Here is a 16558-nt window from a genome sequence, read left to right as displayed (position 1 = left end):
ATCTTGCTTTCTCTGTGTCTGGCTGGTGACTAACTCTGCTTTTCCTCTTCCCAGTCTGGTCTCTAGTCTGGTCACCCCACCTATACTTCCTGCCTGGCTACTGGCCAAACAGCATTTTATTAAACCAATGTGAGAATACTGTCCCTACTGGGAATTGTGTGAGCTTTGAATCATCAAAGGCTAACTCCAGCGGCATGCCTCCTTCCACAAGGCCACACTTTCTAATCCTTCCCTAACAGTTCCACCACCTGTGGGGCAAACATTAGCTCCAAAAATGTTAGCTTATTCTAGGAGATTCTCATACAAACCACCAGACATTTTATAATTCTTAACTTCAAAATTTATTTTCTAAGCTTATGTTTCAGTCTTTCCAGAAAATCTATATCTGATTTCTGCCAATTAATACAGGTTAATGAAATTTGTACTTAATATGTTTAATTTTCCTACATGAATAATGATAAAAATAATGAGATGAAGTAGTCTATTTAGATGCAAACATTGACTGTAACAGAAGATACAAGTATGAAAATAGTCATACAGGTTAATTCTTGTACTAGGCAAAGACTTAATGTAGTGGGTAACTGAAAGAAAGCAGTGTTTCCCAGAGATATCATATGCACATGACACCATTCACAAGAAATGTGCAAACAAAGCTTGACCAAATCTTAGTATGGCACAGGAAAGTAGGAATGAAATTCTATCCATAGCAGAGAAGCAATGGGTAATTTATAACTGCAGAGAAATAGTGCGTCACATTTCTTTAAGTGTATGACCCCTAACAAATTGACCATACTCTGATGAAAGGTCACATACAAAAAATATAAGGGCAGCACATATTGGTCTTAATGAGTTAAACACACACACACATACACACAAGTTAAGTGGGTTGGGAATGGGGAGTGATCTGTGAGGAGTTGAGGAAAGAGATGAATATGATCAAAATAAACTGTTCAAAATTCTCAAAAAATTTGGAAAATCCAGAACTCACTAATCAAATGCCCAGGAGAATATACAGCTCATGTAGAAATCAAATGAAGTGCTTAATTTTGATTATAAAGTTTTTATTAAATAAATATTATTCATAATGTACTGAAATTACTTTAGCTAGCTATAAAACTCCTTGTTTACATAAACAAAAAGTAAGCCATTTTTCATAATAATAATAATAATAGCCTGAGTAGAAACATTTTTCTGGTTATAGTTATTCAACAAGGATTTAAAAAGTTCAATGATTTAATCACTTAAATATGTATAATATTATACATTTCACATTATTTAATTTTTTAAACATTTATTCAAAATGCATTTCATTACAGAATTTGTAAATACTTGCTTTTGTTGATCCTCTCCAACTCCTCTCCTCTATTCTTTTCTCAATTACTAATAGTTCCTCTTCTAATTTCATAACTCAAATATTCTATCACTCTCTCCATCTCATTCTTCAAAATATCTTGTTAGTTTCGCATAGGGTTCTTTCTAGTTTCATGAACAATACACACACACATACACACACACTTTCAAAGCTAGTGTCTACATATGAAAAAGACATGTATAGAATGTCTGGGGTGCCTCAGTTTCCAGATTCACATGTTTTCATGCAAATATCATTTTTCTATACAGCTAAGTAAAATTCAATTTTCATATGTGCAATATTTCCTTTATGCATTAATTTGTTGATAGACAAATAGGCTGATTAGATATCTTTGGAGAATAGTGCAGCTATGAACATGGATCAGCAAGTATCCCTGTCACTGGATATAGAATCCTTCAGGTATATGCACAAAAATAGGGTACCTGGGTAGTATGGTAGTTCTATTTCTATTTTTGAAGAACCACCCTACTGATTCACAGTCGCTACACAAGTTTACATTCCCATCATTAGTTCAACATTTGTTGTCAGTGTTTTTTTTCTTTTCAAGTAAAGTACATTTTTTGTAGTCAATTTCATGCATGTATTTCATAACCCTTATCCACTCTTTTTCCTAAACACCAATCTCTCTTTTATGATCATGTCTATTAATTTTTTTCTGTAACCCATTGAGATTATTCAGGGCTATCTGTGTGACCATAAGTTTGGAGATATCTGCTAGAGACTGATGGGCTTAAAAAGTAGGTACACAACTAAAGAAAGTGATATATTCTGTCCCAGAATCTAAATATAGTCAATTCTGAGGTAAAGAATAGGGATCCATGAATACATCCCCATTCTTTGCCTGATTGTTTTTAAGACTGGTCTTCTATGGGCCCAGTGTAGGTGTTATGGCTCTAATCCTAAGTATGTAAATACAACCTAAAGTTCATATGATGTTATTTACTGTATATGGTTTCATGGCTGACGACTTGGTGTTGGATAACACATTTTAAGACACTTTATTCTCATTTCAGCATTTTTTTAGTTGCCTGTAGTTATTTGTCTGGGATTAAGGCCCCAAGAGATTTCTCCCTTCCATGTTAGCTTGTCTATCGGTGTTATCCTTGTTCAGATTTTGTTTAGTTAGTCATGTTGATATCACATCACAGCTATATCTTCTTTGTCATTTCTAGGATATGAGATCACATAGTAGATTTCCTCTTCCTCTGTTTCTTAAATTCTTTCTTCCCCACCATTCGCTATTATGCATTAGCCTTAAGATGAAAGAGTAGTTAGGAAATATGATGGTTTAGTAAAATGGCAGTTGTAGCTTCTCCTTCAAGTTCCATGACTTCACAGGCCCCTAGATGTTGGGTAGGTTTTCAGTACCAGACCTAATTTCCCTCTAGTTGAACAAACTTTAAGTTCAATTAGAGAGATACTGGTCTCTGCTAAGACATGCATGGCGCTATTACACTCTTAGAAATATTGTGCCATGTGCAGTTCTTTATATATTTTTAATTTTAACCTACTGTCTGAAGTACAACGTTTTTTAAAAAAGCCAATTTTTTTACAGTTATTTAGACTGGTTTTTTTTTAACAGTGAGCATGATACTAAGGGAGGGAAAACAGAGAGTAACTTCTTTAAAATCTGAAAAGAGACAAGGATATCTACTGTCTTCACTCATATTCAGTATAGTGCTTTAAATTTTGCCTAGAGCAATGAGGCCGAAGACTGAAATAGATGGAAGGCAAATGGGAAAACAGTAAGTCAAATTGCTCTTATTTTTAGACAATATGATTCTATATTTAGAAGACCCTATGAACTTCACAAGGAAACTTTTAGATCTGATAAGAACTACCAGAAAGTGCAACATCATAAGATATTGTTTACATGCATCTGTGTAAATAAAGTTCATTATAAAATCATGACTTATGCATAGCATTATTCATATGTACATAATATATCAAATAGTCCAGAAACTTAAAAAAATATGTAAATTGCATTACAATATTGTCTTAGTTTGGATTTCTATTGCTTAAGGAGATACCATGACAATGGCAACTCTAATAAAGAAAATATTTACTTCAGGGGGCTTGCTTACAGTTCAGATGTTCAGTCCATCACAGCAGGAAGCATGGAGGCAGGCAGGCAGACATGGTGCTGGAGAAACAGCCCAGGGTCCTGCATCTCACAAGGAGCAGGAAGCTAACTAATAATCACACCAAGGAAAGTTTAAGAAAAAGAAAACTCAAAGCCTGCCCCAACAGTGACACAATTCCTCCAATAAGACCAAACTACAACAACAAAGTCACACCTCCTAATAGTGCCACTCCCTTTGGGGGACATTTTCTTTCAAGCCACCACTAATATAAAAAACAGAAGGATGATAACGTCACCATTGTAAATTAGAATCTTTCTATCATTGGTATCATATTTCTTTTAGAGGAAATATTTGGTCTTGTATGTATAATTCTGTACTTAAGTTAAATTCAAACAAAAGATCATCAGTAGGCAAGAGATTTGGAGAAGACTGAAAACTAGAAAGCTGATGGGATTACATTGTTGTGCTTTTCAAGCAGATTAATGTGGAAAGACGTAGAACGTCTTATGCATAAAAATATTTTTAAACATTTCTATGATCTAGTCATGCCATGTTTAGGTATTCATCCAAAAGAAGCACCTTACTATAGAGATGTTTTCATATCTGTATTTTCTGTACCATTATATAAATAGCCAAATTATGTAGTTAGGCTTCATATCCTGAGTGGAGGAAAGGATATATACAGTGGTGTAGTCTCAACCATAAAGAAGAATGAAATTATGTTGTTTGCAGGAAAAAGGATGAAACTGTTGAAATCATTATCTTAAATGAATTAAACTTGTCCCACAAAAGCAAGTATAATGAGCTCTCTGAAAAATGTAAAAGCTAGAAAATGAGCAGGAAATAATCTAAAAGTGAGATTACTAGGGATGAAGAAGAGAAAGATGGATGGTGGTAAGAAAGACAAATGTAATCAACATACATTATATTACTAAGGAGAAATGCCACAATGAACACTCTTACTTTGTGGGGCTTGTGTTGATTTGCTGTTTGTTGTTGTTTTGTGTATTTAAGACAAGGTTTAACACTGGCCTCTGACTTGTATCATTCCTCTTGCATAATTATTTCGAGTGTTGAAATTAGAAGTTTGAGCCACAATACCTGAACCAAACTGTTCTTTAATTTGTACAATGAATATGCAATAATTTAAAAGTGCTAAGGTTATGAAATTCATCTCCCTAAAAGATATGTCAACCAAAACTTAATCAAGATGTAATAATCTAAACAGCACAGTAAATGTTAAATCTATAATATAAAACTGCATAAAATGAAAGCCTCATGCCAAAGAACCAAAAGTAATTGCTCATTTGTGTTTGCTGCTGCTCCATAATACCCAGAAACTAGAAATGGCCTAGGTATCTATCAGCCAATGAATCTGATGAATGGAAAGTGAAACTGTAGAACAGTTACACATGTAATATTACTCAGTCATTAAAAAGGAAATTGTTAAATTTGCAGATTATTAAATAGATGGAAATAGAAAACATCATCTTGAGTGAGGTAACCTATACCCTAAAAGACAAATATCGCATTGACCTCCCTTATACGTGGATATTGGTATTTAAGCTTTCAATATGTGTGCTATAATCTCAATATTCACAGGGATATGTATCTAATGAAGGACCAGGATGGAAGAGAGGATCTATCAAACATTGAAAGAAGAACTTAACACCAACTAACACTAATTTGATAGAATCTCCCCCAGAAAATTGCAGAGCAACTCTATGTGACTTTGTAAGGCCAGTATTTCTCTGAAAGTACATACTGGCAACCATCATCCTAAGCTTCATTTCTGTGAGATAGAATTTTGTACCTTCCAAATGCGAGGGATAGCATGTAGTTAGTTTTCAGGGCCTGGCTTACCTGAGTCCTGGATAGCCAACATTGTGCCTGAGTTCTGTCCTAATGAAGCTACAATAGTCTAAATTTTCTTTGTAGGAACAATATTAAGTAGGAATTTTTTACTAGGAAGACCTGAAAAAGAATACCTTTAATCTATTCACCCTAACTCTGTTTAAGGCACTTCCACTATTAATTGATATTTTCCTTAATACTGTGTTTCAGTTTGTTCATAACTCTCCTTGGCCTTTGTTAATATAATTTTATGACACCATAGGATACATATGTTATATTTACTATATGATAGTATTCAGATAGTTTATGTTTTTGATTTTATAATTGATACTTGTTTTATTATTATGTGAAATTGATTACTTAAATTAGAACTCAATAAAGTGTTGTTTTTCTCCTAATAACACACACAGCATTGAAAGTGAATAAGATATTTTAAAATGTAATTTCATTGTTCTTCAGTCTTCACCTTTATATAATGTACAGAAGAATACAGTTAGGAGGAATTAGTCTGATGCTGTTTAATAAAGTAAGGTAACAGTCTTTAGCAGTTTCTGGTGTATTTTAGTATAAGAGAAAAACGAAAGAGTTTTCAATATAGAAATGATAAAATTTTGAGGAAAGTACTAATTACCAAAATCTGACCATTAAAAATTGTAGAACTGTAACAACCCACCATAGTGTGCTTCATAAATATGTACACAATACAATAATGTGAAGAATGACTGGCTTCCACAAATAGTGTCAATATCTTTGTTCAAACAAATATATTTAGACTTTTGCTCTCATCAGACACAGAATTAACTCAAAACAGCAGACCTAAATATAAGAACTAACATAATTTTTAAAAGCAAAAATGATTTTTGTTTAGTTAATTATTTCTCAGATATAATACCATTTAATATTTCCAGAGAAAAAAGGACATATTTTACCACCTCAAGATAAAAGGTAACATTTTTATTGCAAATTATACCATCAGAAAGTTAAATGACAATGCATAGAAAGAAAATAAATATCTGCAAACCATATACTTTATAAGATATTTCATGCAAATGTAAATGTCTTACAATTCAACAACAAAAATGGCATTCCTATTAATCATGCCCAAAGAGGTGGATAGAGATTTCTGAAAAGGTCTTATAAAAGATCATTAAGTCAAACCCACAGGGAGTACCACTTCACATCCACTATGATAGCTAGAAGACATCATACAGATATAGGATGGCAAATCACAGCAAGTGTTACTGAGGATGGGGATGACTTGGAATTGTCATCGAAAATCACCGACAGGAGTGTAAAGTGGTGCAGCTGTTTCAGAAAATAACTGCTCAATATGCCAAATATGTTACAGTATGATCACCCTCTATATGCTTTCAGGCATGACAAATTTTTTTTAGAACCACCTGTTTTATTTTTACATGCCATGGTGTAGATTTTTCTTTTGTTTATGCTGCAGAAGAAAGAGGTGATACATGTGATTGTGGATTGAAATATACATTGAAGTAAAGAATATGACACTTTTACAGAGGGATAAACATGCGGTTGGAAAGAGCACTCAGTTCTCTACAACATTGCTTTTGAGTTCAAGTGCCTAGGTACTTTACAAGCAATTTAGAATTAACAGCTTGGCCTAAAGCCATTTGTTTCAAGAACCCCATGCCACTAAGAAAGTCTATTTCTTACTCAGACAATTTGGCCCTATTCAGATTTATTCAAAGTGTATTAATTATAAAATCATGGAAAAAGTCATTTCCCTTCTTTCTATTTACTCTTCCTATTGAAATATGGGTAGCTGTCTCTAGTTCCAACCATTTGTTCATGTCTAATCAAAGTTACTGTCCCCAATTTAGCTTCTATCAGCTGTTACATGTTGTGTTTTCTGCAGTGTTTATTTGAATGTGTGCCTAACAAAGTCACATTTCTGGTGACTTATTATTAATAAAGCTGTTTGTATTTGCTTGGGTGGTCAAGGACCTGAGATGAGATAGTTCACAGACCTAGAGAAAAACCAAATAATATTGTTATGTTAAAAGAATGTAGTGATGATATGACGCCTAGGGGCATTCTGCTACACCCATAGACCAGTGTCTTCCTCAGCCATCATCAGAGAAGCTTCCTCCTTCAGTAGAAAGAAATAAACACAGAGGTACAATGTGCAGAGGGGGAAAGACCCTGGGCTACTCAGTCCTATATAGAATGTCTCCATCAAATCCCTCCCCTCGGGGCTCACAGAACTCTGTGGAAGAGGAGGCAGAAAGATTTTAAGAGCCAGGCAGATGAAAGATACCAAGGAAATAGATCTTTTATGCACAACAAAGCTGATGCACATTGAACTCACAGACTGTGGCAGCAAGCACAAGCTTGGTCTGCACAGGTCTAAGACAGATGGTATCCCAGTGCTGAGAGGAAAAATGGACACAAGTTCCTGCCCCTGTTGTGGAAGCTATCTTTAATGGATAACTAACTACTCACAAAGGAAAAAATGGCTTTCTCCAATAGAGTCTCAGTATAGATACAAACCACACTTAAGGGCAGGCCTCAGGCCCACACTAGATGGCCAGTACAAAATGAACTCAATGACATTTGGAGGTTCTTTGTCCCATAATGTCATGTCAGGGATTGTCTCCCTTTAGACCTCATAGGTCTTTTGTGTATGGATTATGGTTTCTGCTTTTGTGTTTTAATGGGCTTTCTCTGTGTGAAAACGTGTGGGTCTCTGTGTCTAAAATTAGTTTCTTCTCATTTTGGTGCTTTTTCTTCCATTTCTTCGTTTTGTCCTATTCTGCTTTGTTTTATCTTATTTTAAATATTACTTTTACTTGCCTGTCTGTTTTCTAATGAGAGAAAAAGAGAGCATCTGAATTTCGGTGGGTAAGGAGAAAAGCAGGTTCTGGGAAGAGTTGGGGAAGGGGAAAACGATAATCAGAGCATACTATATGGAAAAAAATCTATTTTCAAAAACAAAAAGGAGAAAAAGAGATAACTATTTGTATGAATTATCAACTACCTCAAAAAGAGAGCATTGGATGAGTTCATTGCTTTAAAAAATATTTTCAGAGTCAAGTCTCTTGCCAACCCTAAAATGACTCCATTAATTAAGATATATACTATCCTGCTCCCATATCCACCCTTCCTCCACCTCAGCCATCCCATTCCCCCAAGCTCTCCCCATCCTCCCCATCTCATTTTTCTCTCTCCATCTCCCCTTACCCCCATCCCATTCCCACCCCAAGTTCCCAATTTTTGTCCGGCAATCTTATCTACTTCCCATATCCAGGAGGATAACTATATGTTTTTCTTTGGGTTCCCCTTCTTATTTAGCTTCTCTAGGATCACGAATTATAGGCTCAATGTCCTTCATTTATGGCTAGATACCACTTATGAGTGAGTACATCCCATGTTCATCTTTTTGGGTCTGGGTTACCTCACTCAGGATAGTGTTTTTCTATTTCCATCCCTTTACATGCAAAATTCAAGATGTCATTGACTCTAGAGAAGTTCCCAGGTGTCCAGGGCAATGTCCCCAGCTAGATCCTTGGGCAGCTGAGGATAGGGAACCTGAAATGAGCCTATCCTATAGCCATACTGATGAATATCTTGCATATCGCCATAGAACCTTCATCTAGCCATGGATGGAGAGAGAGACAGAGACCCACACTGGAGCACCAGACTGAGCTCCCAAGGTCCTAATGAGGAGCAGAAGGAGGGAGAACATGAACAAGGAAGTCAGGACCATGAGGGGTGCACCCACCCACTGAGACAGTGGGGCCGATCTATTGGGAGCTCACCAAGGCCAGCTGGACTGCTACTGAAAAAGCATGGGATAAAACCGGACTCTCTGAGCATGGCGGACAATGAGGGCTGTGTGTGTGTGTATTAACCATTAGCCGTTGTCAGGAGCTGGGGGAGACCCCTCCCTCGAGCAGAGAAGAGGCATCGGAATTTGAGGGCTCAGTACCCCCAGGTACCGGAGTCTTCACACGGGACTCGCACCCAGCTCTCACATAAACACACGGAGACTTATCCTTACTCATGGATGCCGGACTTGACGCTTGGCTTTTTTAAATATTTATTTATTTATTATACACCTGCAGGCCAGAAGAGGGCACCAGACCTCATTACAGATGGTTGTGAGCCATCATGTGGTTGCTGGGAATTGAACTCAGGACCTTTGGAAGAGCAGGGAATGCTCTTAACCTCTGAGCCATCTCTCCAGCCCTAGTTAGATTTTCTTGAATTATCCCATCGGCCCTTGGCCTCAGAAACCCGCAGGACCTGTGCTGTCGTCTCGTGACCCACTGTCCCCTGCCTGCCTCTGCTCAGGGACCTGCAGGACCTGTGGAACACGCAGGACATGTAGAACACTGTGAAACAATAAACCTTAGATTAAAAGAAACAAACGGATGAGAACCACAGCACAGGACAAATTTTTACACGTGAAAACGTCTCCAAACTGAGACAAACAGAAGAAGCAAATATAAGAAGCAGGCACACAGAACACCAAACTGACGCTCTGCTGCAAGTTTATCAATTTTGAGTGGAAAACACAAAACATCTGGAAAAATGAAATATTTTATCTAATGGTTTCATTCTTCTCATGGAGCAAATATTAAAATTTGTACAGATTGATTCTGTTAGGCTTTAATTTTTTTAAAAAAATTATATTTGAAAAATAGTATTTTTTTTGCTTTGAGTTTGGGGGGCCTTAAGGAATTATCTATAATAAGCGGAGAGCCGAGCGGAGACTAGCGGAGTCGAGAGGAGCTGAGGGGATCCGAGAGGACACGAGTGGACCCGAGTGGACTGGAGAGGAGAGAAGAGGAGCCAAGCGGAGCCAAGAGGAACATAGCACAGTCGAGAGGAGCCCCGCGGAGCATTGCGGAGCCGAGCGGAGCCGAGGGGAGTAGAGCAGCGGAGCTGAGGGGAGTCGAGAGGACCCAAGAGGAGCTCTGAGGAGCCCATAGGAGCCGAGCAGAACAGAGAGGAGCCGAAGGGACCCGAGCCTTCTGCCTTTAAACACTGCATGAAAATAAAATAAAAGAAATTCATGACAGCTTACGATTTACAAGCATTGACTGACATTAGAGAGAACCCGTGTTCAGCTCCCAACAACCGCAAACACATTCACAACTGTCAACTCCAGCTCCAGGTGATTTGATGCCCTCTTCTGGCCTCCGAGGGAATTGACTGACAAAAACCCATGCAAATAAAACTATATATATATATGTCTGTGTGTATTTACATTATAAATAAAGGTTCCTATTCGAATATATACTATATTTTATATATTTATATTATATATTTATGTATGTTATATATTTATATACTAAGTTTATACACGTAATATTCTGATGAGTTTCTGAGGACTTTGGTTTAGATTTATTTAATGTTTTGCCTGCATGTATAAATGTCCCAGATGTATATTTAACGCATGCACAGGCTAGAAAAGAGTGATGAATCCCTTCGACTAGACCTAAAATTTTGAGCTGCCCACCCCTTAGAGGTCCCCTCATTTTACACGGATCACATATTAAAAGAAGGTCTGAAAGGATTTATTCGAGCCTGTTAATTTTTCCATCTTGTATTTAAACAAAGTGTTATAAAATGAGGGAAAACTAAAGTTAGCCTTCACGTGTTTATACATGTTCACCGTCCTTCATGCCTGGACATATAAAATAAAACGAATCCTAAGAAAAGCTTTACTGGGAGTTTAACGGTGCAGAGCAAACACAGTCAACTTGGTTTTATTTTTATTTTATTTCCAGGCCACACAGATGACATTGCAGGCTGACCTGCAGATTAAATACGTCAAGAAGTCTGACGTGACAGATGCCGGTTTCTTCTCATGTAAACTAGAAAAACCCGACAGTTCTGACTCACATAAGCTTTGAAATTATATTGCCTACTTTTAACATGAAAACATCTCTAAGCATGTTAAGAAACATCAACATATCCTCGTTTCATCCAAACGTGTCATTTTATTCGTCGTCTATGGTCGGCTTGATGGTCACTCCTCTTTTGATCTGGCCCCAGCCTATCAGGCTGAAAAAATAAAATAGAAGAAATCGTTTATTTTTAAATTCGGTTCACATGTTCACTATGCCTGATGTCCAGTTCAGACATGCTCTTAGTATATGTATATATATGTACATATTTATATGTATATATGTACTCATGTACACCATATATGTATATATTTATATGTGCACATATGCGTACATGTATATATGTCTACATATGCATACACACATCATATATGTATACATTTATATGTGTATATATGTGTGCATGTATATATACATGTATGTGTATATACACACGCCGTATTTTCTCAATTGGCCGTGACAAAACTGACACACTCACCGCCAGTGTTTCTCCACGCGTCGGCTCAGAGCAATTTTTTCTCCCACTTCTGTGCACACAGGATTGGTGAGGACGATTTTCCCTAAGTCGGCCTTGATGGCGCTGACTCTGCCTCCTGTGGACAAGGATCCTATGTTCACCATGAGCACTTCACTCTTGGACAGCTTCTGAACCTGAGGGAGGGAACATAGTTAAGAGAAAAGGAACTAAAACTTTCTAAAATAAACCAGAGATATAGTTAATCCTGGCCGCACATACAACATAAATGGACACGACAATACCACTGTTTTTTAAAATTTAAAGCACCGTCACTTTTCTTTGCCATGACCTTATAGGAAATATTTGTTTATTATTTATCCCTTTTGTGATTCTATTTTAAATAAAAGGGGCTGTGATACCACACAATATTTCATAGCTGTGAAGCCGTTATTAAAGAACTCACCTTGGCGGCTTTTTTGTCTCCCTCTGTGCGCACGCCCAGGAGCCGTCTCAGCAGGAAGTAGGAAATTTCTAATTCTGTGAATATTTCAGGTAGAGTGCCAACAGCACCGAGGACCTGCCCCACCATGCGGTCTGTGCGGCACAACGTCGGGTCGATTTTTGTTCCGACTCCTGATAAAAATGTGGGTAGACATATATAATTTTTATTTTATATTTTATTTCTTTAAAATTAATAAAAAATTGAAGGGTTAATTTTAAACAGAGTAGCATAAATCGTACATGCTAAGAACTAGGTTTTTGTCATGTAAATAAAACTAAGTAAGTACATCCAGAGACCTCTACAACTGTTTCTCTGGGACTCACTGCGGATTTCAAACTCATTTTCTACAAAATTTTCTTATACCACACAGACATACATGTATGCATAACATATCATATAAATACATGTACACATAACGGGTTAAAAGTCACCCTATTCATAAAACTGGAATGTATTCTTCATATGTTCATAAACATGCATTTTATATTGTAAAAGTCAAAGTTTAACTGAATATATATAATCATACATAATATATAAGATATATAATATATAATAGCATATAATATAATACATAATAATATAATGACATATGATATATAATATGTAACATAATTATAACTCAATAATATATGTAACATATAATAATATATAACGTATATAATATATACTAATATAATAAGACATAATACTATATATCTATATTATACATATATGCCCATTACCAAATTAGATTGTCATACAATTAAACACACACGACCATCTTTGGAATAACACGTCTCCCCTGGAAAGGAACAGAAATCAAGGAAAACACATTTCTCCATCAGAATAAAATCCGCACCGATGAGACCGCCCAGAGCCGCATACTGAAGATCGTTGTGTTCTGCGAACAGTGACACAATCTTGGAGAAGATCGGTTTACACATGAGTTTCCCTTCCATGTCCTTGGAAATGATTCCTGGTCTCACTTCTACTTCCTGGCCCACCTAGAACATGTATGAATGAATTAATGATATCTGGGGGCTACACATGACTTTAACCTGTAAAAATGTCTGAAAAACATGATTAAAACTAAAATATTATCCCTCCTGCTTACAAGGACAATTTTGGACAGTGTAAAAAATATTTTTTAAAACCATTCAATTTAAGTAATTACCCATAACAGACTCCACATAGGAGTCACATGTAACATGTAAATATAATAAAATATTTAGAAAAACTCCAGACAACAATTAAATAAAATTTACTTTTAACCGAGGACAAAACCATAGATTTTAACCAAGCACACATATGGTGTACATACATATACATGTGCAAACACACATACATAAATATTTTTTAAAAAATATTTAGCAAAACCGCATCAAACAATTCAATAAAACTTACTTTTAAACGAGAACAAAACCATTGATTTTAACTTATTTTTAGGGCGGATGGGGGTCACACTAAAAAGTTAAAACATGATTTACCTTTAATACTCCTTTTAAAATGCTACCACCAGCGACGCCCCCTTTGAGGTCATCAACTTCACAGCCAGGTTTGTTCACATCAAAAGACCGGATGACTGGGGGGGAAACAGCGTGGATGCCGAGCAAACATGCAATAAGCCGGTTAAAAACATGAGATAAACCATTAAAAACATTAAATAAACACATTAAGGAAGAAATCTGTTAAAAACACGAAATAAACATTTAAAAACATGAAATGAACATATTAATAAAAAAATAATCACGATTAGGGGTGGAAAGGCGAATTCCTCACCGATAAGTCGGGGTTCTGAGGTGAAGTCTCTGAGAGGCACCGGAATTTTCTTTACTATATACTCACACACGACTTCAATGTTGTATTTTAACTGAGCAGAAATTGGAATAATAGGAGCTCCTTCTGCTACCGGACCTGAGGGGCAAAATTCAAAATTGTGTTCTACATACAACAAACACACTAAAAAAGCTCCTTAAATACCCCCAGACACCTTAGCTAACAAACAGAAACGATCATCTTCATGGTATTTTCATCTTAAATAACTGTTCCTTAAGAGCATGAGATGACACGTCTACTATGGTGACTCGAACATGCTTACATATCAATTACATATCAAGGCCTCTCACCTTGTACAAACGCCAGGATCTGCTCGTACTGCTCCTTAGCCTGACTTTCCTTCATCAGATCAATTTTATTTTGCAGGATCAGAATGTGTTTCAGCTTCATGATTTCAATGGCGGCCAGGTGCTCAGACGTTTGCGGTTGAGGACAAGACTCGTTACCCGCTAAATCAATTTTTAAAAACACATTTTAACATGTGAAACATGCATGAAGGATTTCTTAATAAAATCAGAAGTTTGTGATTGAGGGTCCCTCATAGCTTTAGGGTCTCTTATAAATAATAATAAGTATAATAAATAAAAACAACAACAACAATAATAATTTAGAGTCTCTCAGGTCCCTCATGGCTTTAGGGTCTCTTTTAAAGGATTCTCAGACTTCACACGGATGGGATCACAACTGTTTCTGATTTTACCTATCAACAGGAGAGCGGCGTCCATCACGGCTGCACCGTTCAGCATGGTTGCCATCAGAATATCATGGCCGGGACAGTCAACAAAGGAGACGTGTCTAATGGGGAAATAATAATAATGATAATGATAATAATGATAATAAATATAATAATAGTAATAAATATAATAATAATAGAAAAATAATCATCAGTATTCAAATAAGATCAATAATAATAATAAATATAACAATAATAATAGAAAAATAATCATCAGTCTTCAAATAACTCATACTTTTATTTTAATTATTTTATCTTAAAATAATTTAGGCTACTGAACAAACTGTGTCATATGTCTTTGAAAAAAGATGTCATCCCAAATTTTTATTCACACCTTAACAAAAAGAATAACCATCAATTTACGTCATAAATTATTTGAAAACTCTAAATATTTCAATAAGCAGTGAGATAATCACCTGACTAGTCTGAAATTCCCTTTGGTTCCTGGAATGTCTGAAGGAAACTCATCATGTGTGCTACTTCCACAAGATCTGTAACATTCTGGGCGGAGACAACTGGAGTCGTCCAGCTTATAAATCTGAAAGTTTCAGAGGAAATTTTGAATTTGTCTACTGCTGTCATCAACAGTTAGGACAGCAACCACTTCCCAAGTGTATTAGGTACCTTGGCATTCGCATATCCAAGTTTTATGGTGATATTCCTTTCTAGTTCATTTTTGAACCTGACAGTGTGAACACCAGAAATGGCTTTGACAACTGTCGATTTTCCATGAGCAACATGACCAATTGTACCTACAAAAATAAAAAAATAATAATATGCATATAATTACTCCAAATAGTTTAAGAGACTAGTGAAAACTGTTGACTTTATATTTATTAAATAAATAAATAAAGGCTTGAAAGGTATAGAGAAATGTTGTTTCAAAGAGAAATAAAGAAATAAATACATAAATAAATAAAATAATGAATATAATAAATAAAAATAATAAATAAGCAAAGAAATGAGCATAATAAATAAATGTAAGCAATAAATAACAAATGAAATAGATATATAAATAAAAATAAACATAAATAAGTAAATAAAATAAATAAATAAAGCTCCTGAATCAAGAAGTGAAAACTCTTACCTATGTTAATGGTGGCCTGTCTGCTGATGACTTCGTGTGAAAGGGGAGTCAACTTGGTCACATCCTGCAAAAAACATTTCAATGGTTTTCCTATCTCCCTGTCCGTACCTCACTTTTTTTTAAAGTGTAAAGAAATTTCTGACGGAAAACGTTATTAATCGCAGTCCCCACGATCAGGTCCAGGAGTGAAATTTTCTGACTTGGACCTCTAAGAATGTCAGGACGACCTAATCCCAACGCTTTTCTCCACTACACAGACTTTGTTTAAGAAGCGAAATCTCACCAAGGTGGCGAGTTCCTGACGAGAAAGGTGCGGCTGACCGAGAGTCACACCAGCTTCTCCGCCCGCCATCTTCTTCACCGGAGACTGTGGTCAACGTAGTTACGTCACAGAATGCGCAGAATCTCGTGGGCGGGACAGAAAAATGGCGAGAAGAAGGCGGCTAAGGACCCAGCCTGAAAAAAATGGGAATAGAATGTGGGCCTGCTACCTGGATGTCACACTCTGAATGCCTTTCTACACTGATTCTAGGAAACTCAATAAAATAACACGGTACAAACTTTCCATCGGACTTAATAAATATTTGTACAGGCAATACCATGGGCAGCCCCAGTAAAAGCCCCACCTCCAAGGAACCTATTTGAATCAAAACTACTCAATGGTATAAAATGTATTTAGGTCCCGGGTACTAGAATTAATGCTTAAATTTCAAAGGAAATTTCACTTAGCTTAATTTATTTAAAAAAAAAAAACTCACTTGAGTATTGGAAT

The 16558-nt window shown here is 36.1% G+C and overlaps 1 protein-coding gene across 1 annotated transcript; it reads right to left on the bottom strand.

Moving 5' to 3' along the window:
* Nucleotides 1-11285: 11285 nt before the first annotated feature.
* LOC130868833 (eukaryotic translation initiation factor 2 subunit 3, Y-linked-like) lies at nt 11286-16138 on the bottom strand. The gene is made up of 12 exons (XM_057760853.1): nt 16070-16138; nt 15787-15850; nt 15324-15451; nt 15116-15237; nt 14667-14761; nt 14257-14415; nt 13910-14044; nt 13618-13712; nt 12990-13134; nt 12113-12282; nt 11671-11843; nt 11286-11349 (listed from the first exon to the last, which is right to left on the bottom strand). The coding sequence occupies exons 1-12, from the start codon at nt 16136-16138 to the stop codon at nt 11286-11288; spliced, it is 1419 nt and encodes a 472-aa protein (XP_057616836.1).
* Nucleotides 16139-16558: the final 420 nt, after the last annotated feature.

Source organism: Chionomys nivalis, chromosome Y (assembly GCF_950005125.1).
Source record: "Chionomys nivalis chromosome Y, mChiNiv1.1, whole genome shotgun sequence".
Lineage (NCBI taxonomy): Eukaryota > Metazoa > Chordata > Mammalia > Rodentia > Cricetidae > Chionomys > Chionomys nivalis.
The sequence above is the reverse complement of the archived record's forward strand: the minus strand, read 5'-3'. Positions and strand labels throughout refer to the sequence as shown.

What these genes read in the sequence shown, in the direction of transcription:
- LOC130868833 (XM_057760853.1), bottom strand. Translation starts at nt 16,138, where the DNA reads ATGGCGGGCGGAGAAGCTGGTGTGACTCTCGGTCAGCCGCACCTTTCT. An exon ending in CTCAGAACCCCGACTTATCG is followed by an intron (nt 13,713 to 13,909) that starts GTGAGGAATTCG and finishes TTTCCCCCCCAG; the next exon opens with TCATCCGGTCTTTTGATGTG. An exon ending in GAGACAAAAAAGCCGCCAAG is followed by an intron (nt 11,844 to 12,112) that starts GTGAGTTCTTTA and finishes TCCCTCCCTCAG; the next exon opens with GTTCAGAAGCTGTCCAAGAG.